Here is a 27871-nt window from a genome sequence, read left to right on the forward strand (position 1 = left end):
AGTTTCCATCTCAATTGCCACTCCAGGACGTTTGTCAATGGCATTGGCGGCATGACCATGCCAATTCCAACGCCAATGTCAACACACTTGTTATTTTCGCGGAAAAGGCAACACGAACACACACACAGGAATGGGTCTCCTAACCCATCCAGGTCATCCTGTCGCGCTAAAACACCAGTAGTTCAGCAGTTCAACAGTCAGGCCTTCGGATGTTTGTTTTAAATTTCGAATTGCTCATCAGCTATTACGTAAACGCTATTCCAAATGCTTCACAAAGCAAACATACTCGTGTGTATGCTAGTATGTATATATATAGGTACGTAGCGCGAATACAAGTCCCATCCAAAAGGACAATATTAAACGGTGTGCCGTCAAACTAAATTAACTCCGTAAATCACCTTTAGTCGGACGGAATCTATTACCACGCCACAGTCGATAAGGCAGTCACACTCATCAGTCATCATAAGGAAGTGATGTCTTAAGTTTGAGGGTAGAGTCTTTGTATTAATTGGGGCAATTAAGCCATCCTATTAACAAAAGAACAAGTGAGAGGCTCGACTATCAGATACCCCTTACTCAGCTAAAGGAAGTGTGAAGAGACTGCTTGCACGTGTGTGTTCCTTTATTTGTTCATAACTTTTAAATTAATGGTCCGATTGAAAACAATGTTTTACATAGCGATAAGAATTAGTAAACCCATAAAACTTGTATAAAATCGGTAAAGATATTAAGGTTGTTGAGGCGATTTGACCTATAGTTTCTTTTAAATCAAAGGTAAAGAAAGTATCATCAAGAATTAGTTTAAAGGAATCCTTTATATTTGTAGTATTAATATTTTTCCTATTATCTTGTGCTCGTTACATTTACAAGACTTTTCTTTGTCCTTTAAGGCTAGAATAAATAATAAAATAAGCAAATAAATTGCCAATTGGTGTTGACAATTGAATTGCATTGACAATTGCAAAGACAATTGAATCCAATTGATGGACTGCTGCACCCGTGTGTCACTTATATGCTGCTTTCCCTGTCCGATTTTCCGATGGTCCGATTGTCCGATGGGGCAAACAAGCGTTGACATCTGCCAAAGCGCCGCCGATACGGAGGGGGATTACCCAAGAATCATTATTTTTCAAAAGAAATGCCTGTCAAAAACTATTTGCCCCCGTTTCGGATTATGCGGCAGAGGGCTTACCAACGAAGCGCATAACACTTGAAAGCCAAAGCCCCTTGAACGGATAATGCGGAGTGTTCTGTTCGAGGACATCAAATATAATAAACGTTTTACTTTTTCTGTGTGGTTTGGTTGCTAACAAAAAAGCTTTATAAACTTATCTAAAAACCTTTTTTGGCCAAGTTATAGCTAAAAAGCAAAAATTCCCATTCTTACCAAAAACCAATTTTTCACAAAAAAAATAGTTCGTTTTTTTACCGTAACATTGGAAATATTGATCCAAATATGGAATGTCATACCTCTCTGAACTCGTTATTAAATTTTCAATCGATTGGCATTTAAACCTGGACATTTTATTTTTTTGCCTTTTTTTTGCAAAAAATGATGATGTACTCCCTTATAAAAAAATGGAAAATTGACAAAAATTTTATTTTTTCAAGATCACCCGGAAAGTGTCATGGATTTATTTATTATGTTGTTATCTGTTCAAAACTGTATGTATTTTTTGTGTAAGACCATTTTTGGCCAAGTTACAGCAAAAAAACCAACAGAAAAAAGTCAAATTTTTACCAAAAACAAAATCCCAATTTTTAACAAAAAAATATTTCGTTTTTTGACCGTAAATATGGAAATACTGATCCAAATATGGATTGTCATACCTTTCTGAACTCATTATTAAATTTCCAATCGATTGGCATTTAAACCTGACCATTTTATTTTTTGCCCATTTTTCGCAAAAAATCAAAAAATGTAAAAATTTTTCAAAAAATATATTTTTAGGAAAGTGATGGAAAAAAAGGGATTTAGGAAAACCAAAATGTACTAAATATTATTTTAAAATGAATCTTTAAGGTGAAAAAACAAAACTCTTTATTAATTAAAAGTTATTTAAAAAACAAGCTATTTCGATGGCCCCTTCTCTTATATTATATTAAATAAAATCGTTTCTTTCCTATCGTTTCAGTGGCCAACCACTCGCGGGACGAAGAAGCCCACTCGGTGGCCCTCTCGGACACGACGACCACGCCCCGATCGCGACACACCTACGTGGACGACGCCTACGCCAATAGCTTGCCGCCGGACCTGCTGGCCTTCCCCGCCCGCGTGCCGCCCACCTCGCCCTCGATGCAGTCCTCGCAGTCGAACATCCCCGACCAGGTGATCTACGGCATCCGCTCGCCGCCCTCGCTGACCAGTCCCGTCTACACGCACATGACGCCGCACGGCATCTACGGCACCAAGACGCTCACAGCTCCGCACAATGGCTTCATGACGCTGCAGCATCCAAAGTCGAGGAACCTCGCCTTGATTGCCACCGCCAACAGTAGTCGCCAGCATCAGCATCAGCTGAATCATCAGCAGCAGCAGCTGCAGCTGAATCACCAGCAGCAGCAGCAGCATCTCCTCCAGCAACAGCAGCAGCATCCGCTGGCCACCACATCGCCCTTCCTGCCCGCCCCCGTCGTTTACTCGCCGGCCACGGGCGTGGTCATGAAACAGGGCTACATGACCATACCGCGCAAGCCGCGAGCACCTAGCTGGGCGCCCAGCACCTCGGGTGGAGCCACAGGCGGAGGAACCATCCAGTTGAGCGAATTCCAGAGCCCCACATCGCCGAATCCCAGCGAAACAGGCACTGCCACCACCGCGGAACTTCAGGCGGAGCCCGTTTACGACAATCTGGGGCTGCGCACCACAGCCGGCGGTAATTCAACATTAAATCTAAACAAGATCGCGGGTGGAAGTTCTAATTCCGGCTCCCAAGCCGCAGGTCAGCAGTACTCGATGCGGGATCGTCCGCTGCCGGCCACGCCCAGTTTGACGTCGGTGAACTCGGCGAACAATGCGGCGAATGCCAGCAAGATATACGAGCCCATACACGAGCTAATACAGCAGCAGCAGCAGCAGTTGCAGCAGCAGCAAAGGCTAAGCTCCTTGGACACGGAGCCGCTGTACGGTGTGCGGCACCAGGGGATCACGATACTGCCCGGTTCGAGTATCAGTGGGGCAGGATTGGCCTATATATCGCCCGTTCCGTCGGCTGTTTCGCCCAGCCATGCCGGTGACTCGCCGAAGCTGGCCAAGATTCCACCGCGACCACCGCCGAAGCCCAAGAAGAAGATGTCCGTGACGACGACGCGCAGCGGTCAGGGCAGCACCAGCCAGCTCTTCGATGACGAGGGCGAGGATGGCACCGAGGTCTAGTTTGGCACCTAGTTTGGATGATATGAGAGTGGAGGAAACGGAATGGTAACTTGGAGATGCAGCAAAATATAACATCAACATCCGCTGTTGCGGCTTGTAAAAATAGCCGACAGAAGTAAGGATTCTATACTGTTCTGTTCCGTGGTTCACGCCACTGCGTGACTTGTGTGCCAAACGACTGATGTAGGTTTTAGTAATTAAATCGATGAACATGCAACACAACAGAAGTCTTCGGATGCAAATAAACAGAAGACAGAAGACAGAAGAGAGACTCCAATCCCTTAGGGCGAATTGAAATCGCTTTTAGAACAGAACAACCATCTCTAATCCCAAATTCGTATTTGCGGAAATACGTAAAAACACCCAATTTTTAAATATATACCACCTTTTTTTGTGTAGACTATAGTTAGTTTGGTACAAAATGCATTATTCGTATATAGAGAGACATATATATACACGCAATTTTAAAGATTATATATAAACAAGAAATATCCTATAATGAAAAAAAATAATATATACAAAAATCCATTTTCAAATCAACGACAGTTTATTTAAGTGCAAAAATTTAAAAAAACAAAAACAAAAACATAATTTTTCAAAATTTTGCAAAATTTTATAAAATTGTAAATGTCAAATGCATACAGTTAATCGCATTAAGCTATATATAAAATAATTACATATATATATATATATATATACTTTGCGTAAGAACAACCACAAAATACATCCTTAATTTTTTTTTTTGTTTTACGAAAGCCACCACGAATCGGGAAATGAACTAAACACGAAAGTATATTTGATAGCGGGTAAGTTTGTTAAGTGCATTAGAGCGTTAGGGTAAAGATAATGATAAAGAGTTTGCATTCGCAATTAAAACAATGAATTGAAACTTCTATGTATACATATAGTCTAGAAAGAAGGCAGAAAGGCGGCAGCATAAGTGCATAAGTGCAGCTATAATAACGATTGTACTAGTTATAAAAAAAAAATATATATATAAAATAAATCTGTATGTACATGGACTTACGTATGACATTCTAGGCATTAAGTACACAAATTAAAAAAGAACAGAAACATAAACAGAAGAAGAAAAGTTATAAGCAGGCCATATATGTACGTATGTCTGAGAATACCCTTGAAATTACCTTCACCCCTTCACACACGACTCATTTAATATCCAAACAAAATATATATACAAGGCATTTAGCAGCAATCATTCTAAATACATGATAACGAATATAGACCATTAAAGATTAAAGACAACAACAAAGTATCGTTAAGAGAAATGAAATTATAAAAATAAATATCGGATAATTCAGCATGCTAGCTATTAGCTACCCTCAGTAGTTAAAGATCAGATATCAGATGATTCACCTACCAAAACCTTACCATACCTTACCTACCAATCAAACAAACTATATACCATAATTTTTTTTATATTATTTATATTAATTGTACTTTTAATTTCCTGCACCACCTGCACCACCATATAGGCGATCTATGCATCTGGATGCATTTTTATTTAATAAAAATGCACTTTCAGGCACTGCCAAACTACTTTATTTCATAAGTGTGAACAGGAAATAGAAAAAAAAATAAAATATTAAATAATATATGATTTCCTGTTAAAGGCGAAGGCGAAGGCGAAGGCAGGCCTAGAAATGATCTGAGAGTTAAATAATAGATGAGACATGTAAAGTTTTCAGCCCCATACTTGCCCCTAGAAAAAACATTATTCGATTCGACTTAGGGTGCAATGATTTCATAAACAAAATCAACAGAATAAATGTACCCAATCCACAATTGGTTTTAAATTAAAGTAAGCAAAAGTATTACATAAATAATAAGTTACCTTACGTTAATTTTATTGTGCTGGTTTTTTTTTGTATTCAGCGTTTTTACACAGTAATTATTTGTAGAATTTTCTTTACAATTTGGACAAGCGCGCAACATAATTGTAATAAATATCTCGGAAACGCAAAAAACATTTCTAAAACCTCGAAAAAACCATAAAAATGACGTTGCGAACAAATTGTTCAAATTAGCTCAAAATCAAAACAATTATAATTAAAAATTGTAATCTAATTGTAATTGATAGAAGGGTTCTTATATATACGTTTTTTATAATTTTGCATAATTTGCCTAACATATAAAATATTGAAATAAACTATGAATAAAACGAATCCAACGAATTAAATGTTTTACTTGCCGTGTTCGAATTATTATCATTAGGAATAAGGTAAAGTAAAGAATGAAATGTTTTTTGAAGTGCATGCTGTCAGCTGTTCGTTTAATCGAAGCACTTCGATTCATGATAGAAAATTTAAAAGTTAATGCCCGTCAGGGCAGTGTCGCCCTTTTCAATATTACGAGACATAAAACTTATATTGAAATCAACTTTTAAACAAGCCAATGTCTGTGTGTGTAAGTGTGTGTGTGTGCGGCACATGCCCGAAAGCAGGCAACACTTTTTTTGCGAAACATTGCAAAATGTTGCCGAAAGTTTTTTATTATACCTTTTACTTGCGAGGGAAAAGAGCATGTTGTACTTGTACAAAATTGACCAGCTTTAAATGCTATCGATATAATAATGTCCAATTGAAAACCTAGGTATATGGAAAATAATGTAAGTATCCATATCAAAAGTATTTATTTTTCTAAAAAATTATAACCGAAATCAAACCATTTTTATACGAAAGTTACCATATTTGACAACTTATGATAAATCTTTTTTGTCTCCTAGGTATTCAGCATCATTGGTAAAAAAAATGGGTATCTCATAGTCGAGAGACCAGACTACACCGTTCTTTCTTAAGAAAATGAGGACAAGGAAACTAAGAAGAGCAAAGTACAAAACTCGACAGTAACAACAGCACAGGGCGAAAGAAGAAGACGTAAGGGGGAAGTTGAGGGGCTACCGAGGAAGCGTACAACTATATCTAAAAATTGGACAGCTTGACAGCCAAAGACTTTTTCATAAACTAGCGTAACTTTTGTGTCCTGAGATTAAAACAAAAACAACAGCGTGGAGCAAGATGAGCGCAACAAATAGGGCCAAATCCAACACACATCTCGTAAACCAGCTTTCTTATCTTCATGTTACGCGCTTAAACCATTTGGTAAATTCAACATGGTCGAAGAGGCCAAAATAGAGATATTTCAGGAGTACTATACTAACAGAAAATACTAATTTTTTGGGTGAAAAATCAGGATCTTGATGGTAAAAATTTGATTTTTTATTATGGATTTTTGGCTGTAACTTAGCCAAAAATGGTCCCAAATCAAAAAGGCGCACTGTTTTGTGCAGCTTACGATCTTATAATTAATATCAGTGCACTTCCCGACTGATTTGGGAAAATTAAATTTTGACCCAATTTTCGCTTTTTTTGTAAGGGGTAACATCATCATTTTTTTCGAAAAATGGCAAAAATTAAAAATTTCCAGGTTGAAATGCCAATCGATAGGGAATTTAATTACGAGTTCAACAAGGTACGACACACCATATTTGGATCATTTCTTCCATTCTTATGGCCAAAATACTGATATTTTACGGGAAAAAGCTTGACTTAAATTCGAATAATTTTGTAGCATACTTTTAGGCCGTATGGGACGGCTACAGTTTTAGAGTCACTGTTCAATGCAACGCGTTTATTACAGTTTCAGAGTCACTGACCAAGGCGTGGTGCAAATTACAGTTTGAGAGTCACTTTTGGTCGCCCTGTTGATATCTAACAGTTTGAGAGCAATTGACAACGCCAATCACGCATTGCAGTTTGAGAGCAATTGGCAAAGCCAAGCGCGTATTACAGTTTGAGAGCCACTGACCAAAGCTTGACATGAATTACAGTTTGAGAGTCACTTGGTATTCGATGTTGCTATCTAACAGTTTGAGAGCAATTGGTAAACGCTAAGTGGCTGCTAAAAACTTTGGTCAAGATAGCGCCACTTACTACCTCAATTTTAAATTATGCCGAAAAACCACTGTCAAGATAGCGTCACATTCTACCTCAATTTATCTTGCCCAACGTTTTCAGCAGCCGCCTAGCGTTCACCAATTGCTCTCAAACTGTAAACTCATTACCCAATACTCAAACCGCATAAAAGCTCATCCAATACCCAAACCATATAAAAAGCTCACCCAATGCACAAACCATACGAAAGCTTTCGCTTGCGTGTACAGTTTGAGAACAATTGTTAAAACCCTAAGTAGCAGTTTTCCCCTTTACCCAATAAAAATACTTGAGAAACATTGCAAACACATTTTTATTGTAAATCTTGCTGCGCGTTCAACTTTACAATTCAAACGTATAATATAAAATAGGGTCAGTTAAAAATATAAAAGTTAAAACAATCAAAAGTGTCGTCCGCAAGTACAAAAAACAAATCTGTACTGTTGGCTTTCCAAATGGTTTAGGATTGGGATAGGGATCTGTTTTTGGGGGGGGGGCTTTTGGAGTATCCTTCCAAAGGGTCAACACACACACATAAGTGGGCTAATACCATTCGATTGGCTTCTTAATTCTGCCTTCGTTTTCGGTCAGAACAAACAGGTTTTCGGGTCAAAGAATATATACATTTTGGGTCAGAGGCTGGGAAAAACAAAAAAATGCAGGACAGGATCGAGAGAAAGCGAGACGGGGCTAAGCGAGAACGAGAACGGACGTATCCAGAGTTGCAGAGCTAGAGATTTTGGCATTACATTAAGTGGAGGCCCGCCGCTTCAGGAGATGGCGCACTCCATCTCGCCGTGCTTGGGCACACAGTCGAGCACCAGGGCCACCGCCCGGGACATGTAGGTCATGGTTCCGTAGCTGCCGCTGGGAGCACTGCAGGGAAAAGGAAACCAGATATTAGTGATCCCATTTAGTGATCCAATCCTCACCTGTCGTAGAGGTGCTGGCATATGTAGGCGGCGCCGCCGCACAGCAGCATCCCCGAGGCGGCCTGCTGCTGCTCCTTGCCGTCCTTGATCTTGGCGCAGCACAGCGTGGCATCGCCCTGCACCTTGCGCTGGTCCTCGAGGAACAGCTGGTTGGCCTTGTGCACCAGATGCTCCACGTAGATGATGCCCCCGAGAGTGGGCACCATGTTGTGCTCGGTGACGAGGGTGAGCACCATCAGGGCCTCCACCACCAGCTGCCTGTACTCGGGCTGCGGTATCTGATTGAGGGCCGTCTCCACTTCGAGGGCGAACTTCAGTTCGCCCGGCGTCATCTCCTGGGTGAGACTCTGCTGCAGGACGCGTCCCTCGATGGCCAGACCCTGGCACTTCTCCAAAACGGTCCAAACGCGCGAATAAAAGTCACGGGGCACACGATTCAGGGCGCCATCCAGTCGCCTGCGACGCAGCCACTGTCCCTGCCGGTCGTCAATGGTGGCTATTAAAGCGTCCTCGCCCTCCGGATCGCCCAGACCGATTTGGCTCTTCTTGCTGACGCGGCTGCTCTTGCAGCTAACAATGGACAGATTGCCACGGGCCACTGTAAAAAAAGGGGGTAATTTATATATTATATTATATAGAACGCTGTTATCGTGAAAGCTACTAGCGCCATCTAGCGGCTGTTTAAATTTTGTTAATAATTTTCCTCATAACTTTTTAATGGTTTATCCAATTTTTAAACTTCCTTCTACTCTTTAAAAGCTTTTAACAAACGCAATAAAATGGCATTTACACTTTTACAAAATCTGTAAAAATACCGCCGCCAGGCTATTTTTAAAAATTTTTAAGGCAATTGTGGGCGTGGCGCTCGGCTGAAAGAAACTTGCGCTGCTTAGGAAACCCAAGAATAAGTGTGGTTAATACCAACTTTCTAGCTTTTGTCGTTTCCGAGATCTCTACGAGTAAAGGGGTATAGCATGAGATTAATGATCCAAACTTACCACTGCTGACTGCAAACTCCTTGCCGCTGAGTATGTGGTAGAGGAGATTCTTCATCTCGAAGGGCGAGAGGTTAAGTAAATGCTCCGACGCCGCCTCGCCGTCGCAGTTGAGGGTGCGGGACAGCTCCTTGGCCATCACCTGGATGATCAGGCCGACGCGCAGGCGCAGCATCTCGTGGAACAGCTGCGGCTCGGTGCGAATGAACATGGCCAGGTAGACCATCAGCTCCTGGGTGAGCATCGCAGTGCTCTCATCGTCGCCATAGGCCTGGTTTTAAATTACATATATAATTTATAAATATTATTTAGGCTAATCTAAGGGTAATACATACATCATGGATGAGCTGTCGCAGCTCGACTTCCGGCAGCGGCGCCGTGATGGTGTGCTCATTGTTCGGCGGCATTCCCACGGTGACCTGCTTCTGGCGCACCAGCAGATCGGTGACCGCCTTGGCCAGATCCTCCACCCGCTTGCCCAGCATCCCGGCCGTGTGGCGGACGAGTCCCCAGAGCTTCTGCTGGCAGGCCTTCTCGTAGAGTCCCTTCAACAGATCCCGCACGGTCACCACGCGTCCCTCCTCCAGCATTCCTTCGGATTGGGAAGAATCGTTGTTGTTATTCTCATGTGGGCTCATGTGGTTGTTGGTGTTGCTGCTGCTGGTGTTGTTGCTGCTGTTGCTGTTGCAATTGCTGGCTGGATTATTATGATCCGGATCGGTGCTAGTGGCGGCGGCTGAGGCTGAAATTGTAGCAGCATCGATGATCACCGTGGGCAGCACAAGCGTTGGACTCTTCTTGGACCCTTCACCTGCTCCGCCGCCTCCTCCTGCTGCACCACCTGCACCACCACCAGCCAGTTCCAGCACCACCTCATCCACAAACGCCTGCTCGAGCTCTTTTGTTCGAGGTTTTCGGTTTACGGTTTTTATTATGGGGTTAGTTGGGTTAGGATTGGATTATGGTTTCGGTTTCGTTGCATTTTTCGGGGTTAATGTGAAGAATGGTGAGCGCATGTGTGTGTGTTCGGCATGTGGGGTTAAATGCGTGGCGTATTCGGGCGAAGAAAGTAAAATAAAATGTTAAAGAATTAAATTACGTTTGGAAAACATGGCCAAAAAAATAAGGAAATATATAAATGTGTGGTTAATAAGGCTAATTAAGACATAACTTAAAGCAAAGCCGTTTTATTGGATGATATTCTTAGTTTAAATTGTACAAATGGTAAGCGAGAACTTTCCTTAGTTCAATCAAATTATATTCCTTTTTAACTTTATTTTTTGTATGAAATTTTCAAAAGGTACAACTTAAAAAATTATCGACAGCTTTCAAAACATCGATATTATCGAATCAATAATGTCGAAATATCGAAAATATCATTAATTTTCAAGCTCTATTTTAAATAATTAAAGCTTCTAATTTTTAATTTTCCTTACTCAATATTCATTGACATTTAAAAAACTATTTAAAATATAATTTTTTGTTTCTCGAAGCAAAATCTTGCTTATATGATCTTGAATAAAGAATAATAGATCTCGAGAATGTTATGATCTTGAACAAAAGCAAAACCCAAAGCAAAGCAATGTTGCATTTCAGATGTTAAGTGCACATGAAAGTATTTCCAAAGAAAGCATAAATCACACCAAAGATACACCAAACAAGGAAATGGAATAGAGGATAGACACCATAAATGTATATATAAAACGTGTCGATTTTCTTGGCCAATCGGTGGGAGAGTAAGTGTAGAGGATATGGGATATATAGGAAGCCGGGAATTTCCAATGGATAATGGATGTGTGTAGGTACAGAAGCCCGCACAACAACAACAATCAACACAAGACGAATCAACGGATCGACGGACTTACCGGCGGCTGCACCATTGGCATTTGGGGTCGCATTGTCGTCCGATTTGTTCTTGAATCCCAGGCCAGCTGTTCAGACGCCGCACGCAACGATTACGGAGGACAAAGTACGAAGAACGGGACAAAACGACAAAAGTACGTGGTAAAACAACGGAATGAGAACAGGATATGCAAAAGAAATGGTTCAATGCTGAGGTCTTGGATCTCCTTCAAGAGAATCCACCTATTCTATCTTATTTTATATCAATAATAAGCCGATATGATTAATATCAATTAGATACTTTATCATATCAGCTAATTCACAAAAATTACAAAAATACTATTTTTAAATACCAAATTTGGTATTTATTTGAACCAATAATGTAAAATAAGATAAATGCAATCGTTATGCATATCAAAATGATATCAATCTGATCTTTTGTCAATTTTTTTCTATGTAAACGCCAATATAAAAATTATAATACATAGAGGGGTAAAACTAGCTTTTTTCCCCCTTTCAAAATAATTTGTTCATCCTCATTTTACCTATTTGTTTAAAATAAACTTTTGCTTAACTTTCTCCGTAGGTTTACCAACAATCTGAATCCTACAAAAAGTGTGAGCGTGTATTGGCGTGTATTATTCGCAGGTGCATGTGTTTTTCTTGCTGTGTATTTTGTGTGTGTGTTTGTAATGTAAATTTTATCGCGGGTGTTCTCTCAACCCGTTGTAAAAATATAAACCTTCAAACGAAAAGCATTAAGCTGCTATTAAACCCAAAACCTAGTTGAACGTGGAATATTGGATCAGTGGTTATTCTTTCGGACTCACCTGTGTTGAAGTCCAGGCCCTGGGTGTCCACCAGGTACTGCAGGATGTCGCCCTGCTCCTCGAGATTCTCCGTTTCGCGCAGCATCGCAATCAGCTCCTCGACCTCTGTGTCCGCGAAATTGGTTTCGGCACGATGGCGTTGTATGAGAATTTTGGGCACTGTTACTATCAAAATCGCATTTCGGAACGAAGGTGAGCCAATCGAAATTATACGTAAGAAATGAATGAAAACAGAAGGCAAGAAACCAGAAAGTAAAGTTAATAAAAGTATACAAATCAAGGGGTAAGAAAGGAAGAGCTACAAATTAATTCGACATGCTGATGGTGCACATTTAAAAATTAACTAATTAAATTATATAAAAATGAGCATAAATTCTTTGAATTATTTTCGAATTTCGGTTTTTGTTTTAGGCTTTCTAAGTCAAGCCATTTTTGCTACCGTTTGAACTTTTCTTTTAAAAAAAGGCTTTACGTTTACATAGATAACTTATAAAATTAATTTGATATGGCAAAATTTAAAATGAATTTGTAGTCTATAGGTAACTAGAAAATATAGAGATCAAAATGGCAGACTAACTCTCTTGCTGGCGCACAAACTCGCTGCGTCTGTCGATCGCCGAGCGGCTGTGGTGCGGATCCACCGGATAGATGTTCTCGCGGACGGACAGCTCGTTGCCCAGTTGCAGGGGCGAGCTGGCCGGTCCCTCCTCGGGCGTGGTGGCGAAGACGCTGACGTGGCTCTGCTTGTTGGCCTGCAGCCAGGGAGGCGGCACAATCGAGGAGAGGCGGCGTTCGGTGAGCGGCGAGGGTCCCTCCATGCCGAGGTTGTCGGCTGCAAAAAGGTGAAAGAAAGGCATTAATATTACATATCTATTCAAGGCATATATGCACTTACAATCCACGTTGATCGAGCGCGTCTTCTTGATCGCTCCCTTGCAGGACATGCGGCGCCTGAGGGTCCGCGGACGCAGCTGTCCGCCGCGCAGATTCATTGTGCTGCGGTTGCTGAACGAGCGCAGCAGGTGCTCGTCGAGGTACGTCTGCACGTCCGGATGCAGGCGATCCGGATAGCCATCCTCCGTGCTGCCCAGGAAGCTCAGGTCCGTGATGGCCGAGGTGTTGAGGAAGTCCTTCAGGCTGCCCAGCATCACGCGCGTCCCGTTGATGTAGCCCGACTTGAGTTTCCGCATCGTCTGGATCATGGCCAGCGGAATCTTGTCCTGATCTGTGAATTCCGCCCGCACATCCAAATAAAATCTTATTAGTAAAATCATACTTGTATTTCAGAGCTATGAACAATGAGTATGTGGATCTGATTATCTGGCTGATTGGTGGGCGGTGGGTTGGGTTAGGAGCGCCGCTTAAAAACTACGGGTTAGTCACACAAAATACAATAGTAACCGGTTCGTAAATGAGCACAGGATTCCAGCACCATCGGCAATTAGTCGGTGTTTAGCTTTAGATTTAGGTGCAAATGCCAAAAATGCAGTGGGGAAATTGCAACAGACTAGCAAATATACTTAATTATGTTTAATCACATAATAATAAGCGTGTATTTCTCTGAAGTCATCAACTTTTGAATACCGAATGTTTGGTCTAAAGAGTCGTGTAAAAAGATAGTTAGAAAGTCCAAATATCCAGGAAAAGCACAACTATACATCTATATCTTGGAGAAATTGATCAGAATGTTAAAGAAAACATATGGCTTAGGGGAAAGAATCTTGTTCTGGTTCTAAATATAACAATTAGATTTCGAATTCTCATTTAAATATTCAGAAACATCATACAAATTACTTTTTAACTTCTGCTTTTGACAAAAATATATGAAGGATAAAACATTTTAATTCCTATAAATAAATTTAGCAAGATATAAGTGCATATCAGGGTCACAGCATGAAGAAGGGATACAGATTTGGGTTCAAAGGTAGAAGAAATGGAAAGAGCAGAAGCAATTAGGCCATTTACTAAGCAGACACAAGCAGGGATCAAAGTTCATATATCATATAGACTATATAGATCATAGATCATATAAATCATAGATCATATAAATCGCAGATCATATAAATCATAGATTATATAAATCGCAGATCATATAAATCACAGATCATATAATTCTTAGATCATATAGACAATAAATCGTAGATCATTTGCATATAGTTATATCAATTGTTACAAGTTGGCTTTTGTGTGTTGTGGAGTATATAGTATTTCGCATATATGCAGTGGTTCTTGGAATCAAGTGTGTTTTGCCATTGGGTGCAGGGTGGGAATCGGATTTGGAATTGGAATTGGATTTGGAATTGAGGTGGCAATGCAGAATCGAGCTGGGTGGGTAGTTTGCTTTATAATTTGTTCTTTTTTTTGGGGTAGTTACCTAGCATATAGTGGGTTGCCATTAGTGTGATTGTCGGCCTGCCCAACATGTGACGCCAATTGTTGGTCAAGAATGCTAAATTTGTGGTAAAATTGCTGGCAAGCAAATCGGGATCGCGTGTTGTATAATATTCTTCATAGTCGATATGCTGTGTAAGTGTAGTTGTTGTTGTTGTTGCAGTTGTTGTTGTGTATATATTTATTATTTTTATTTTGGGATAAAATAAACAAGAGAAAGGATATGTTTTGGTTTTGATTTAGGTTTATCTTATTTTTTTTCGATATCTAATTGGCCAATTTTCAGGGGTTTTGGGTCATTGGAATGGAAATTTTGGGGGAAAGGGTATAAAAGTTCAGAAAAGTCCAGAGCAGAGCGTTGAGAAATAAAAGAACTAAACTAAAGCTACATTAAACTAAAAAATAATCAATTTGCGGTTAAAATAATAAAAATAATGATATTATAGAAATATTCTTTTAAAATTGTTTAAATTAAATTGAATAAATTTATTGAAATTCAAAACACATCGTAACATATATATTTTTTCAATACTATTATTTTAACCGCAACTGTATGTACAATGTATATAAGGTAGAAAGTGTGTGTGATATATAGAGTGTATATACCATATAGTCTATGGTATTTAAGGTCGAGTGTGTGGGTATTACCATAACCAAAACTAAAGTTAACTAAAAGCAAAAACCAACTAAAAAGCTCAAAGGAAATTAACTAAAGTTCAGAAGCAGCTGCTCAATGTTCGGAATAAATATAAATATATATATATTTCGCAATTTATTTTTGGAAAACCAAGCTTAATTAACGGACCTTGAGCAACCGATTCGAATCGATTCGATTCTAATATAGTTAACGAGTCAATTGTGTGTGTGCATTTGTGTGGTTCGAGTGTGCGTGTCAATTAATTGATAAACAATACCAATACCAAAAGCAAACCGTTGCAAATTAATCAATTCAACAGAGCAATTCACAAAAGATATGGGGAAAACAGTCGGGGGGTGGGAAGGGAGCATTAAAAACCCGCGCACAATAAACATAAGATTAGGAAAATATAAAAATAAAAACAAAAGAAAACATGGAGTGAAGTAAACGTGTTCGACTCTCTCCCTCTCCGTTGACCGACCTAGGTGGATGCGCTTCAGCACCAGGGTGACCAGCGGACGACCCAGCAGATCCCAAGCGGACTTGAGGAAATTTATCTCGCCCTTGAGGATGTCGATCATGAGTTCGTTATCGGAGGCGATATAGAAGCGCGACAGGTCGGCGAACTGATGCGTGATAAACGGTAGAAATCATAAGTCAATCGTCAAGAACAGGGATGCAAACCGATCTTAAGATAATATTAGATGTTTTAATTTAAATATTATTATTAGAAAAGATAAGTGAAATATTAATAATACATTATTTAAAATAAATCAAATTAGTTATTTAAAATAATAATGGCTGGTACAAGAATATTTCATTTATCCACCATAAGAACAGAAGTTTTAAAAATATGTATGTTTTATAAAAAAGAGAAGTGAATTTTTAAAGACATATTAATTAAATTAAATCAAACTATTTATCTACAATACAAATTTTTATAAAATAATGGTTTAATAATTATTAGTAAATCTTATATAATTTAAATAATAAGCCTACGCACTTTTCTGCATATAAAGGAAAAGCTACATAAATCGGTTTGCATCCCTGGCCAAAAAATACAATAGAAAGTGTACAAACAGAGCCATGGGCAAGTGGGAATTTTCGGTAGTCTGGGAAGGGGGTGGCCGGGTTTCTTGCATAATCCTCCGACAGGTCAAACTGGACATTCACTCACCTGCGGGGTGAAAGCGAATATGCGATCCTTCAGCGAGTACAACTTGCTGGTGCTGAGAATGCCCACATCGCGGGACTTCCTGCCGCTCAAACCCAGCTTGCGGTTGCGCCCGAGGTAGGTGTACAGGTGACTCAAAACACGGGCTGGCTGCACCTCAATGGGAGCCACCTCGGCGATTGTCTGCACATGCAGATCGTGCTCGGCCAGCTTGTCGCGGATCTCGTTGTCCTCGGCAATGATGACCACCTGGACGACCACATCGGGTTTCTTTTGCGCGCCCAGGCGACGATTCAGCGGATCCAGCTCGCCCACGGCCAAGAAGCCCTGAAATAAATGAACATTAGAAGAATATCTATAGCAGAAGGAGAATAATGCTCACCTCCTGCAGCAAGCGGCCGAGGATAAACAGGGACTGGCCCCACAGGAACGGGCAGCGACCGACCACTTCGCGGGCCTGCGATCCCGGCTTCTGGTACTCGAAGCCCACCAGATCCTGCGGCACCGCATAGCTCTCCGGCACGAGCAGTATGCCATCCTCCGAGCGCACCATGATCTTCTCCAGCCGGCCGGCGTACTCCTCCACCGCCCGCTTGTCGCTCTGGAAGGCGTGGAAGAGAATCAGGTAGCAGTAGAAGAGCGGCCACTCGCACTCGATGTTCTCGAACATGCGCAGCTCCCAGCGTTCGTAGTAGAGCCGCGATGGATCCTCCTTGGGAGTGCGGTAGCCGTCGCGCAGGAACCGCTTGCAGCCGTACTTGCCCTGCAGTCGCGACAATATCGCATCCTTGGTGTTGTGTATCAGCTGGGCATCGTCGACGGCAAAGGCCGGAAATCCAATGACACAGAGCAGTCCCGAGTCCAGCTCCTTGCTGTTGGACTCACGCGGCAGCATCGACTGGAGCACCGCCTGGCATTTGTGGGCCTCGTCGGCCAGCACATGGATCACACTGGCCGGCCCGCCGCGCGCCCCGAACAGATCCAGCTCGTTCATCGCCTCCAGCGCCGCCTTGGCCATGCCAATGGAGCTGGCATTCAACTCGGGCTCGCCTGGAAAACGCAAATGCATCAATCATCGACTGATCATATCGTAAATTATTATAGTTACAGGGTAAGACAATAATTTGATTATTAATTTTACTTTTTCTGGCTGTACTTTAATTTTTGAATATGAATTACTTATAAAAAATTCATTTAAAAATAGTAAACAAAAATATTTATTTATTTTACATTATAGTTACAGAGTAAAACAATAATTTGATTATTTATTTAACCTTTTCTGACTGTACTTTAATTTTTGAATATTAATTACTTATAAAAAATGCATTTAAAAATAGTAAACAAAAATATTGCCCATCTGGTTTTATTTTATTTTGCTAATTCATTTTCTTAGCATACTATTCAATTGATGAAGTATGTAAAAATTATGTTTTATTTATCTAAAAAAGGGATTTTGATAGGAAGCAAAACTAGGAAGGTTTATAAAAGATAAGATAGAGGAAATACATACAAAATAACTTAATTAAACATCAAACACTTAGCATTCACTCACCATGATTGGTCTTGTCGCCGCGTTCCCATATTCCGTAGTCCGGAATGGAGTAGGCGGACTCAATGTAGAAGACCAGATTCTGGATGAACGACACCTCGTCCAGGGAGAAGACGATCTGCAGACCGGAGGCCGTCATCTGGGCCAGGATCAGCAGGTACAGGGAGACGGCATCGATCTGCAGATGGCCCCACTCATTGTCGCCGACGACGGGCAGGCCGTTCTTGCTCGAGTACTTGGCGTGGAGGGAGTCGTAGGGACTCTGGGTCATCTTGAACTTCTCCACCTTGTCCTTCTGGTTCATCATGGCCATGAGCAGGCCGCGCATCAGCTTCACGCAGCTCTGCTCGAGCTCATAGCACTTGGCCCGGTCCTCGTCCTGGTCGGCGATCTTCTTGTAGGCCATGGACAGGCCCCAGACGGCCAGGATGCAGTACACATTGTCCCTGATCCAGGCGTGTGAGTTGACATTGGAGGCGGGGAACAGACCGGTGACCGGCTCCTGGTGGGCCAAGATCAGACGGTGCACGATGCGCTGGTAGTAGTCCAACCGGACGCCCGAATTGCTGCGGGAACGCATGGCCGTTTTCGAGGTGGTTTCTGTAAGTATTTTATCACAATAGAATGTTATTATCATTTTGAAGATGGTATTGTCTTATATACTAGACTAAAACTCTCTTGTATTCATGATTTAGTTTAGATTTGTAAGATTTTTTAAGATCTACATATACCATATTATATATAATATATCTGTCATGTAAACAAATATGATCTTGAAAGTATAAAATTAAATAAAAGTGTTATTATAATCTTGAAGATGGAATAATGGTATTTACTAGACCAAAACTCTCTTGTATTCATGATTTAGTTAAGATTTTTAAGATTTTTTAAGATCTATATATACCACATTCTTTATACTACAGCTGTCATCACAATAAAAATTTATTATAATTTTCAAGATGGTATTATGGTATTTGCAAGACTAAAACTCTCTTGTATTAATGATTAATTTAGTATTGTACATATCATATTCCATATACCATATCTGTAATATAAAGATATATAATTTTGTAAGTATTTTATCACAATAAAAAGTTATTATAATTTTGAAGATGGTATTATGGTGTTTACTAGACTAAAACCGTATTGTAATTATGATTTAGTTCAGTATTGTACATTTTTTTGTGGTCTACATATACCATATACTATATCATACATATACGATCTTGATTCTCTTACATATACAACGACATTTGTTTACAACGACGGCTATTACAGGTTATTTTGGTTCTGGGAAGGTCAGTTACGGTTGGTCCCAGTCCAAACCCTTTACACTCTATAGGAATATGGCTCCTTGAGAACGGAATGCGATGATCTTGATTGTTGTTTACCCTCGACGACGCGGGCACGCTCTATACTTACATAATGTCGGATCGGATTGGATCGGATCGGTTGGGATCGCTTCGGATCGTTTTGTTGTGGTTCCGTTCGGCGGAGTGGAGGAGGAGGAAGCCCAGAGCTCCCCGGAACACCTCGCGCCGCTAGAACCCGTAGAATGCGTTCAGTTCGCCGCGAGGACAGCGCATTCTCTCCGGGATTCGGAGGAGGGAGTGGCGCTTGGCTGCCGTTCGCGTTTCGAAGCCTGGCTGGTCACTTGTTTGCGAATAAATCGAGATATATTGTCGTTAAAATGCACCTAAAGTCAACTCAATGTCAATTCAATTTATCGATATTTCTGCCGGCAGCGTTGCCATCCTAATTTATACGGCGACATCGGTGGTATCGATAAGCGAATATACCAAAAACGATTACGATAGAGTGTCGGGGACGTGTCTTCGCTGACCTAGCGGAGTCACCATCCTGAACATAAATCTGAAGATTTTTTTTACCAAACTTGGCTTTCTAGCCGTAATTTCTTTAAAACAAGGCCCACAACTAAAATTATAACTGTTTCGAACAGCTTACATCATAAACTAACGATCCCTATCACTTTCTGGGAAATTTTTTTTTTTACCGATTTTTGATTTTTTGATAAGGGGTTACATCACAATTTTTTGCAAAAAATTACAAAAATTTAAAACTTCTATTTTTGAATGCCAATCAATTAGGAATTAAATAACGAGTTCAACGAGGTATGACATTCCATAATTGGATCATTATTTCCATGGTTACGGCCAAAAAACTGATATTTTAAGGAGGAAATTGTGGATTAGAATTTACGACGAAAACAACATTTTTTAACGGTTTTTAAGTCGTAGCTTGGACAAATCGAGGCCCACAGCTAAAAGACCGACTGTTTTGAACAGATAACAACCTGAACTAACAATCCCTATAACTTTCTGGGAAATTTATTTTTTGACCGATTTTCGATTTTTTGAAAAATTGCCGAAAAATGTATTTTTTGATAATTTTCGCACTTTTAATAAGGGGTTACAACGAATAGTTGTAAAATATGAAAAGCAACGTCTTTGTGGCACCTTTAAGACGACAAAACAATACAAATAAAATATATGCGGCGTGGGAAACCCCAAAGCATTGCAGGTAACACTACGATTATAAAGAAAATTGTTCTCACTATCTGAAAATTTCGGAGACACTAGAAAATCCGGTCTGAACTCTAGTTCTGAGCGAGCTTGAATAATGGACATGGAAAAACTGCTCTCAGTGGCGAGTGGGGAAAGTATACGAAAGTCGAATACCCTTCTCTGAATACAACTTAACTATAGGAATTAAGAATCGTATACAGTAAGCTTTAATGTTATTTTTAAAGTTCCGAAATCTGAAATGAAATCACGTTATTAGCACTTACTAGAAATGTAGGCGATTCAATACCTTTTAGCCAGAAGAAATGCACCTTTTCTCTAGACCCCATTCACCACACTCACATCGCCGCCGGGTGATTCAGATCCAAAGCTATGGGGCTCTCTGATTCCGATTCCGATTCTGATCTTTCACTTTAAGTATAGTGCTAGACTTCTGAATGGCATCAGTTTCAGATAAGCCACTGCATCGATTCAGACTAAGAGCCATGGTTCTCCGATCTTCAATTGCATTGTATCTGTATCTCTGCGGGGTGCTTTTATCCAGCTGTTTTGCCAGTAAGTTGTATCACTTTTTGAATAAAGAAGGAATGGTTTTAAAAACAAATTATATCAATAATGTTATTTGGATAATTTACAACACTTTTAGTGCATATCTTTCAGGAAAAATATTTATTTTTATATCGGGAAATGCAAAAAACTGGTTTTCGATGCTAATGCAGTACAATTGAAATCAAGTTTTCATGTCATAATTGTGTGTACGGATGGAATCGAGATATTTTTTAAAAATTAGTCATGGGTTTTTTGTTTTGATAACGGATTTGTATTAAATAATATTAGTAGATATTAGTTAGTGAAACTAATATTTAAACTGATTGAAGTAAGAAATCGTTTCCTAGCCAAAACCTACACTTTTTAATATTTTAAAGAGAGTTTTATATATGCATTAGATTATTTGTATAAATTCCTGTGCTAGTTAAATTTAAAGTAGGCTTTAAACCCTGAAGTCTCATATGTTTTTATTGTTTTATGATAAAATAAAAAACTTTTATCTCTGCTTTAAATTTAACAGTTTTCTCTTCCGCATGTTAAATTTTAAAGTAGGCTTTAAACTCTGAATTCCTAAACTTTTTTATTGTTTTATCTCTACTTTAAATTTAACAGGCGGACGAGAAATCTAACATCCTAAAAGCCGTTTTCTCGTCCGTCTGTTAAATTTAAAGTAGGCTTTAACCCCTGAATTCCTAAACTCTTTTATTGTTTTATCTCTACTTTAAATTTAACAGGCGGACGATAAATCTAACATCCTTAGGGCCGTTTTCTCGTCCGTCTGTTAAATTTTAAGTAGGGTTAAAGCCTTAAATTTGTATGGGAAATCAGAGTCTTAACCCCACTTTAAATTTAACAGGCGGATAAGAAAATAGCCCTAAAAATACAAAATAAAATAAATAAGAAAATATATATTCTTTCATTACTATTCCAGAACCGAAGCTGCACTTTGGCAGCTGTCGGGGATCGGGCCAGTGCCGCCTGCTGTCGGACTGCCTGGAGGAGCCGGGCTACGTGCTGGCGGAGGACTCCTCCGAGTGCTTCAACACGTTCTGCTGTCTGAAGAAACAGCCGGTGTATCCGCAGTCGGTGGACAACTACTGCCGCCACGACCTCAAGCCGCACATCTCGAACGGAGAGGTGACCAAGCGGCGCGAGTTCCCCTGGATGGCCATGCTGCTGTACGGCGATCGGCTGACGCCCAAGTGCGGTGGCTCCCTGGTGGGCAACCAGTGGGTCCTGACCGCCGCCCACTGTGTGCCCAGTCAGCCGTACGAGGAGGACCTGCGACTCGTTCGCCTGGGCGTCTGGGATGTCCAGCAGCTGACGGACTCGCAGGACATCCCCATAGCTCGAACAATTGTCCACGAGAAGTACCTGCCGGCGGAGACGACGGGCACGAATCTGGAGAAGCACTCCAATGACATTGCCCTGCTGGTTTTGGAGCGAGTGGTCACCTACTCGGAGTTCATCCAGCCCATCTGCCTGCCCTCCAGCCTTTATCCGCGGCGCGGCGACAACTATGTGAACTACGGCCTGACCATCGCCGGCTGGGGCCGCACCAGCGAGGAGTCCACGGCCACGGCGCCGGTGAAGATCAAGGCCCGGGTGAATGGATGGTCGCGGGACAGCTGCCTGGAGAGGTACAAGGACCTGGCCGATGGACAGATGTGCGCCGGCGGGGATAAGTCCAGGAAGGGCAGCTGCTTCGGCGACTCCGGCGGCCCCGTGATGGACGGCAACCAGCTGGTGGGCATCGTCTCGCTGGGGGAGGCCAGGTGCGGTTCGGATCGGGGACCCATGGTCGTCACGCGAGTCGACTCCTATTTGGCCTGGCTGGGGGAGCACTTCCTCGATCGCCCGGAATCGCCGGAACCAAAAATCGAGCAACCCATCAAAAGAAACTCGGGCTTTTTTAACATTTTCGCAAGAAGAGTTTTTGGCAACGCAGAAAACCAAACAAATCAAGGAGATCAAGAAGTTGTGCCCTTTGCTCTTTGAAAAATCTATTAAATCGAGGAGAAAAAGTGAAAAAGAAGCGAGATTGCGCCTAAAACTACGAAAGTGGAAGCGAGAAAGACACAAATTCGAATTGGCCCACTTCGATTATTTCGTACATATCAAAATGATATGATATCAATGTCAATATGATATCGGATTTCATCAATTGATCATCATTTCGTTTCGTAAATAAAATGTAAATAATTTATTTGTAAAATGTACTTTTTTTAGAACACATTTTCTACCCAAAACTGTAGCCAAAACAATAAAAAATTGTAAAATGTAAATGACTAAATTTCATGAAAAGCATGTTTAATTTTAGTCGTGATCTTGCTTTTTTAACTAACTCAATCATACGTACTGTTGTTGCCTTTAATCTAAATTTTTAATTCTGTTTAAATCTAATTGGCTATGAATTATTTTTTGCTCTTGCTTTATTGTTTAGTTAATCCAACGAAGGTTAGAAATGTAAGAATGATTTTTTAAGACCAAACCAAACCTTTAATATTAAATCTAATTAGCGTTGAATTATTTTTTGCTCTTCCTTTATTGTTTAGTTAATCCAACGAAGGTTAGAAGTGTAAGAATGATTTTTTCTGGACTAAACTCTCACTGGAATACAGGTCGTATGAGTAATAATTGGGCAACCTTTAAGTTCTAAATCTTAAAATAAAATATATAGTATTGCATTTGTTTTGTTACCTTTTCGAAAATCATATTGCCCGCTCCAAATCAATCCACTCGAAATGCCAGCTTAAAGGTAACGCTTTTATTGCCCCTCGAATGCCTAGAATCTTCGCCCGAACCTCAGGCCACCGAACTGCACAGTCCGCAGTTGCTCACCGGGCACATCTTCATCTCGATATCCTCGCCCACGCGCACCACGGCGGCCATTCCGTTCTCCGAGTGCGGCGAGATGTGACAGTGGAACATCCAGTAGCCGGGACTGTTGGAGTAGAACCGGAATATCGTGTAGCCAAAGGCGGGCACCTGCACCGAATCCTTCAGCGGAGCACCGCGTCCGCGACGCGGCAACGGCGTCTTCTTGTCGATCTGCTCGATCTGGCCGATCTTCTGCTCGCCCAGCACGCCCATGCCGACCACCCGAAAGGTGTAGCCATGCAGGTGGATCGGGTGCGGCGTCTGCGAGAGGCTGGAGACGACGAACTCGACCTGCTGATTGGCCGGCACCTGGATGACATTCGAGCACTGGCAGTGCCGCTGCCGGCAATTGAAGCCCAGATTCGCCTGCTGCGAGCGATTGCAGAAGAATTGGCCAACGCCCAGGTTTCGCGTCTGCAGGAGCGACATCTTGGGCATGTTGAAGCTAATGTCGTCCATTTGGAAGCGGAAACCCTCGCCCTGGCGCACCTCGAAGGCGTTCATGCTGGTGTAGAAGGTCACCGAGGGCGCCACTTCCGGTTCCGGTCGCTGGGCATTCAGTGTGGCCAGCGAAATGCTGCTGCTGCCACTGCCCGCCGTCTCATCGCCCAGCTCATTGAGCGTCTTGCCAGGCGCATCGTACGCATAGCTGAGGGTGTGCGTGTCCAGCTTCCGGGGATCTGCGTCCCTGTAATGGAGCACCGCCTCCTGGTGCAGCTGGTTCTTCGCACAGAAGCTGTAGCCCTTGACGCGGATCCAGTAGTTGGCCACCTCCTGGTTGGCGTGCAGCACAAAGTCGAAGCGCTCGGCGCCGTGGAACATGATCCGCTGCACCGTCACCGGCTCGATGTCGTTGCCATCGCTGGCAATCACCACCAGGTCGTGGTTGTCGATGCTCAGGCTGATCGGGCAGTTGGAGACGCCTTGGGGAAAAATTCAAATTTTTGATTTTAATTTAAAAAATATAATTTTTGTTTATATTATTTTCTGGAAAGTTACTTATTCTCTTCTTTTTATTATTTCCTAATTTCGGTTTTTGTTTTAGACTGCCATGTCAAACCGTTTTGGCTTTCTGTTCAACTTGCGGTTTTTTGCGTTGCTATTTTATAGTAGTATGATTAGTTTTTAAGGGCCGGACAGCCTTACTTCTTTACTTCAAGGAAAAAACAAATTTTTTATTTTAATTTATAAAATATAATTATTTTTTAATTATCTTCTGGAAAGTTACTTATTCTCTTCTTTTTATTATTTCCGAATTTCGGTTTTTATTTTAGACTGCCATGTCAAACCGATTTGACTTTCTGTTCAACTTGCGTTTTTTTGGTGTTGCTATTTTATAGTAGTATAGATACGTTTTCTTCTTCACTTCAATTACATAAGTTAAGCATTTTTTTTTCTTGCTAATGTTATATATATTTGCAAAAATCTCCTGCAGGTGGCGCTTTCTCTGACAACTCACCATTAAAGATCACCCGGAAGCGATAGCGTCCGCCCCTGACCACCGGAAAGTGGGCGTAGAGCGTCGGCTTGGCGGCCTTGACGCCCTTCTTGAGGTTCCTGCCCCGCCCGTTGATCAGGATATTCTCGGCCACGCTCTCCACGAAGTTGTGCACCCAGTCCTGGATCATGATCACGTGCTCCGTCATATCAAAGTCGTACAGATGGGCATGGGGATTGAGCTTGGGTGGCATTCGCACCACCAGCGCACCGGCCAAACCGAAGGCACGCTGGTGCTCCGTGTGGCTGTGCCACCAGTTGGTGCCCCCATGATCCACCTCGAAGCGGTAGCGGAACGCCTGGCCCGCCTCAATTGGATACTGGGTCACGTGGGGCACCCCGTCCATGAACGGAGTGAGGCGCTGGTGCATCCCGTGCCAGTGGACCGTCGTCGTCTCGTGCATGCTGTTGATCACGTCCGCCACCACGGTGTCGCCGTAGCACACCTCGATGCTCATCCCGGGCAGCTGGCCATTCACCACCATCACCTCGCTCTCCAGCCCATCAGCGTATTTGCAGTCGTCGTTCGCCGCCAGCTGGTCGGCCAGCGTTATGCCATCGATGTACTCCTTGCCATTCAGCTTGAAGCGGAATTTGGACTGGAATAAAGGGATTTTGGGATGGGTAAATATGTATGTACATTTGATCCCCGAAAAGATATAACAAATGGACAATAATTCGCCAGGCACGAGGCAAGAACAAATAAAACCTTTTCATCATCGGCAAAGATTAAGATATTCCCAAGATAAGAGCGGTTTTAATGATTTTATGAATTTTAAATAGGAAGTCTTAAATGTCAATATGCTAAAGAATCTCGGGAGTTTCGAAATTACTTAAAAAGGTGTTCAAAAGTATGCAACAGTATGTTTTAAATTTGAAAATACAAACTTCCTTGTTCCCTGCATACTTTAAGATAGTTTTACAGGTGGTTTTTAAAAATCTAGCGACTTTTTAACAAAATATATTTTTAAGGAGCTTTTGCTCAAAAGAGGTTTCGAAATTACATTTTTAGCCGACTTCTGAGAGACCAGATCTCACAATTTTCTTCTTCTTCCTCATTTTCAAACTTAAATAGGAATTTTAGAGTGACCAGATTTGCTTCAAATTGAATTTGTGGAGAATTTATGGAGACAGGATGATGTCTAAGGTCTATACCAATATATATCTTAAAGTAAGGTTTCCCGGTCTCACCTGGAGATACCGCTTGCAGGTCTCCGCCATCGTATCGTCGTAGTGCACCACCATGTAGTAGTAGCAGGTCATCGGCTGGTGATCGGCGCAGTCGCGCCTGCAAGGATGCCGCTGGTTATCCTTCTCCGCCGCCCGCCACTGCGAGGACTCGCCCGCGCCTGAGGACAGCAGGGGATACATCTGCATTATCCGCTCATACTTGCTCACGATCCGCTTCCCGCTGGCATCTATTGGTATTATTGGAAAATAAGTGCCTTTAGATAAACTCCTTCTGAAGGTTCAAATTATTGATATTGTTAAACAAATGTAGTTTTAGTATGTAGTATATTTTATGTATGCAAAAGTTATATTTAATATTAACCTTCGAAATTTAAAATTCTTTGTATGTCAAAGAACATATTTAAATATTTTTTTAAATTTAATTTAATAGTGAGTAAAATGGTGATGTTAATTTATGGGCTTAGAAATTTGATTTCAATTGCAGAGTCACTTTTTTAAATTCCAAGGAAAACTGTAAAAAAGTATTTCAAAAATTTTTTCTAAACTTTAGTTGGGTAATTATTTCAATAGAGGATTTTTGTATAATATTTCGGATTTATAGTTTCACTTAAGCACCTTGAATGCCATATATTTGCACGCTTATGAGGCACAAAGTGAAGATCAGTGTCTGCACCAAATTGAATTTCATGCTCGCATCGAATCGAACCGAATCCAAATCAAAATCAAAAAAAAAGAGAACAGAATACAAAATTTGTTAGCCCTTGTGGCTGTGGCTGAGGGCCAAATGGGACTGTCAATGGGGATCCGTCATCGGTTACCTTTTTGTAAGCGACTCCGCCGGGAAAGTCTGTAAAAATTACCCGGAATCGGTTGCTTGTCGCCCGTTGTCGAACAACTCGTAGCGGTTAATTGAAGATTGCGGGGCCGACAAGCCGCTGGAAGAACAGAAGATGCCGATTACTGACGCAAATACACGAATAATTTCCCATGTTCCCAGCCGCTACCGTTGGCCAAAATGATTTGCAGGTGAAATGGCAGTGCCATTGGCCCAGTTTTTTGTTGTACATTCGCTGAAAATAGTTGGAAAATAAGGAAAGTTTAGAAAATCTAATTATCTTAAAAAAAATAATGATAGTTAATAAAAAAAATGAGAAAATTTTAGAACCTTACTTATACAAATTTACCGAAATTTGTGCTAATAATTTAATTTTAATTTTTTTTTCAAAGAAACATTAGTGGCGGGAAATTCAAATTAAAATTAAACAGGGTTGCACCACATGTTATTTTTCCAGGGTTGACAAATGCCCGCTGGGCGGAAAAGTTTAAATATACAGAAAAAGAGATTGCACTTTTCGTGCAAGTTTCATTTTAGAAATAGGTAAAATATTTTTGTTTTTCCCATTCAAAATCAGCCGTTATCACCTGTACTTTTGCCCCCCATTTGCCTTTATATTTATCTTGGTTTTTGATAGGGCAAAAAACAAGCAGCAAGAGTTGTCAACGTAGATTAAACATTTTAATTTCTGTGCTGACGC

At 41.2% G+C, this 27871-nt stretch overlaps 4 protein-coding genes across 16 annotated transcripts in view; 2 read left to right on the forward strand and 2 right to left on the reverse strand.

Annotated features, from left to right (window-relative positions):
• The window catches only part of kek5 (kekkon 5), a 120503-nt gene extending 114944 nt beyond the window's left edge, over positions 1 to 5559 (forward strand). For all 3 annotated transcript variants that reach the window (XM_044396158.2, XM_017155600.3, XM_070218698.1), the window contains one exon: positions 2136 to 5559. In XM_044396158.2, coding sequence (XP_044252093.1) covers positions 2136 to 3376 — 1241 coding nt within the window. In that variant the 3' untranslated portion in view covers positions 3377 to 5559. The remainder of the gene's footprint in view (positions 1 to 2135) is intronic.
• Positions 5560 to 7621: 2062 nt separating this feature from the next.
• On the reverse strand, positions 7622 to 19427 carry LOC108066922 (probable phosphorylase b kinase regulatory subunit alpha). Of its 11 annotated transcripts, none has more exons than XM_017155704.3 (13): positions 19099 to 19427; positions 17680 to 18276; positions 16510 to 17177; positions 16131 to 16454; positions 14300 to 14447; positions 12821 to 13150; positions 12503 to 12757; positions 11926 to 12084; positions 11119 to 11184; positions 9589 to 10151; positions 9257 to 9524; positions 8259 to 8856; positions 7622 to 8202 (listed from the first exon to the last, which is right to left on the reverse strand). In XM_017155704.3, exons 2-13 carry the CDS (start codon positions 18254 to 18256, stop codon positions 8097 to 8099), a joined length of 4062 nt encoding a protein of 1353 aa, XP_017011193.2. In that variant the 5' UTR covers positions 18257 to 18276; positions 19099 to 19427; the 3' UTR covers positions 7622 to 8096. The 11 variants fall into 11 exon arrangements, with proteins under 11 accessions (XP_017011193.2, XP_017011200.1, XP_017011199.1 ...); XM_017155711.3 differs by having other exon boundaries at positions 9589 to 9845; positions 19099 to 19426; XM_017155710.3 differs by having other exon boundaries at positions 9589 to 9845; positions 11926 to 12090; positions 19099 to 19426.
• A 1241-nt stretch (positions 19428 to 20668) lies between these two features.
• Positions 20669 to 22846, forward strand: LOC108066938 (venom protease-like). Its single transcript, XM_017155739.3, has 2 exons — positions 20669 to 20774; positions 21700 to 22846. Exons 1-2 carry the CDS (start codon positions 20705 to 20707, stop codon positions 22764 to 22766), a joined length of 1137 nt encoding a protein of 378 aa, XP_017011228.2. The 5' UTR covers positions 20669 to 20704; the 3' UTR covers positions 22767 to 22846.
• Positions 22847 to 23348: 502 nt separating this feature from the next.
• Positions 23349 to 27077, reverse strand: Mco4 (Multicopper oxidase 4). Its single transcript, XM_017155737.3, has 4 exons — positions 26952 to 27077; positions 26337 to 26563; positions 25108 to 25744; positions 23349 to 24571 (listed from the first exon to the last, which is right to left on the reverse strand). The coding sequence occupies exons 1-4, from the start codon at positions 27022 to 27024 to the stop codon at positions 23574 to 23576; spliced, it is 1935 nt and encodes a 644-aa protein (XP_017011226.2). The 5' UTR covers positions 27025 to 27077; the 3' UTR covers positions 23349 to 23573.
• Between the last annotated feature and the right edge of the window lie 794 nt (positions 27078 to 27871).

This window comes from Drosophila takahashii, chromosome X (assembly GCF_030179915.1).
Source record: "Drosophila takahashii strain IR98-3 E-12201 chromosome X, DtakHiC1v2, whole genome shotgun sequence".
Classification (NCBI taxonomy): Eukaryota; Metazoa; Arthropoda; class Insecta; order Diptera; family Drosophilidae; genus Drosophila; species Drosophila takahashii.

Excerpts from the sequence above, each read along its gene's own strand:
- LOC108066922 (XM_017155702.3), bottom strand. The coding sequence starts at position 18,256 with ATGCGTTCCCGCAGCAATTCGGGCGTCCGGTTGGACTACTACCAGCGC. Across the intron at positions 11,185-11,925 it reads GGGCCTGGACTTCAACACAG|CTGGCCTGGGATTCAAGAAC; the intron begins GTGAGTCCGAAA and ends GCGTCTGAACAG. Across the intron at positions 8,203-8,258 it reads TGCCAGCACCTCTACGACAG|TGCTCCCAGCGGCAGCTACG; the intron begins GTGAGGATTGGA and ends TTTTCCCTGCAG.
- LOC108066938 (XM_017155739.3), top strand. The coding sequence starts at position 20,705 with ATGGTTCTCCGATCTTCAATTGCATTGTATCTGTATCTCTGCGGGGTG. Across the intron at positions 20,775-21,699 it reads TTTATCCAGCTGTTTTGCCA|AACCGAAGCTGCACTTTGGC; the intron begins GTAAGTTGTATC and ends TTACTATTCCAG.
- Mco4 (XM_017155737.3), bottom strand. The coding sequence starts at position 27,024 with ATGAAATTCAATTTGGTGCAGACACTGATCTTCACTTTGTGCCTCATA. Across the intron at positions 25,745-26,336 it reads CCTGCAAGCGGTATCTCCAG|TCCAAATTCCGCTTCAAGCT; the intron begins GTGAGACCGGGA and ends CCTTTATTCCAG. Across the intron at positions 24,572-25,107 it reads CTTCCGGGTGATCTTTAATG|GCGTCTCCAACTGCCCGATC; the intron begins GTGAGTTGTCAG and ends TTTTTCCCCAAG.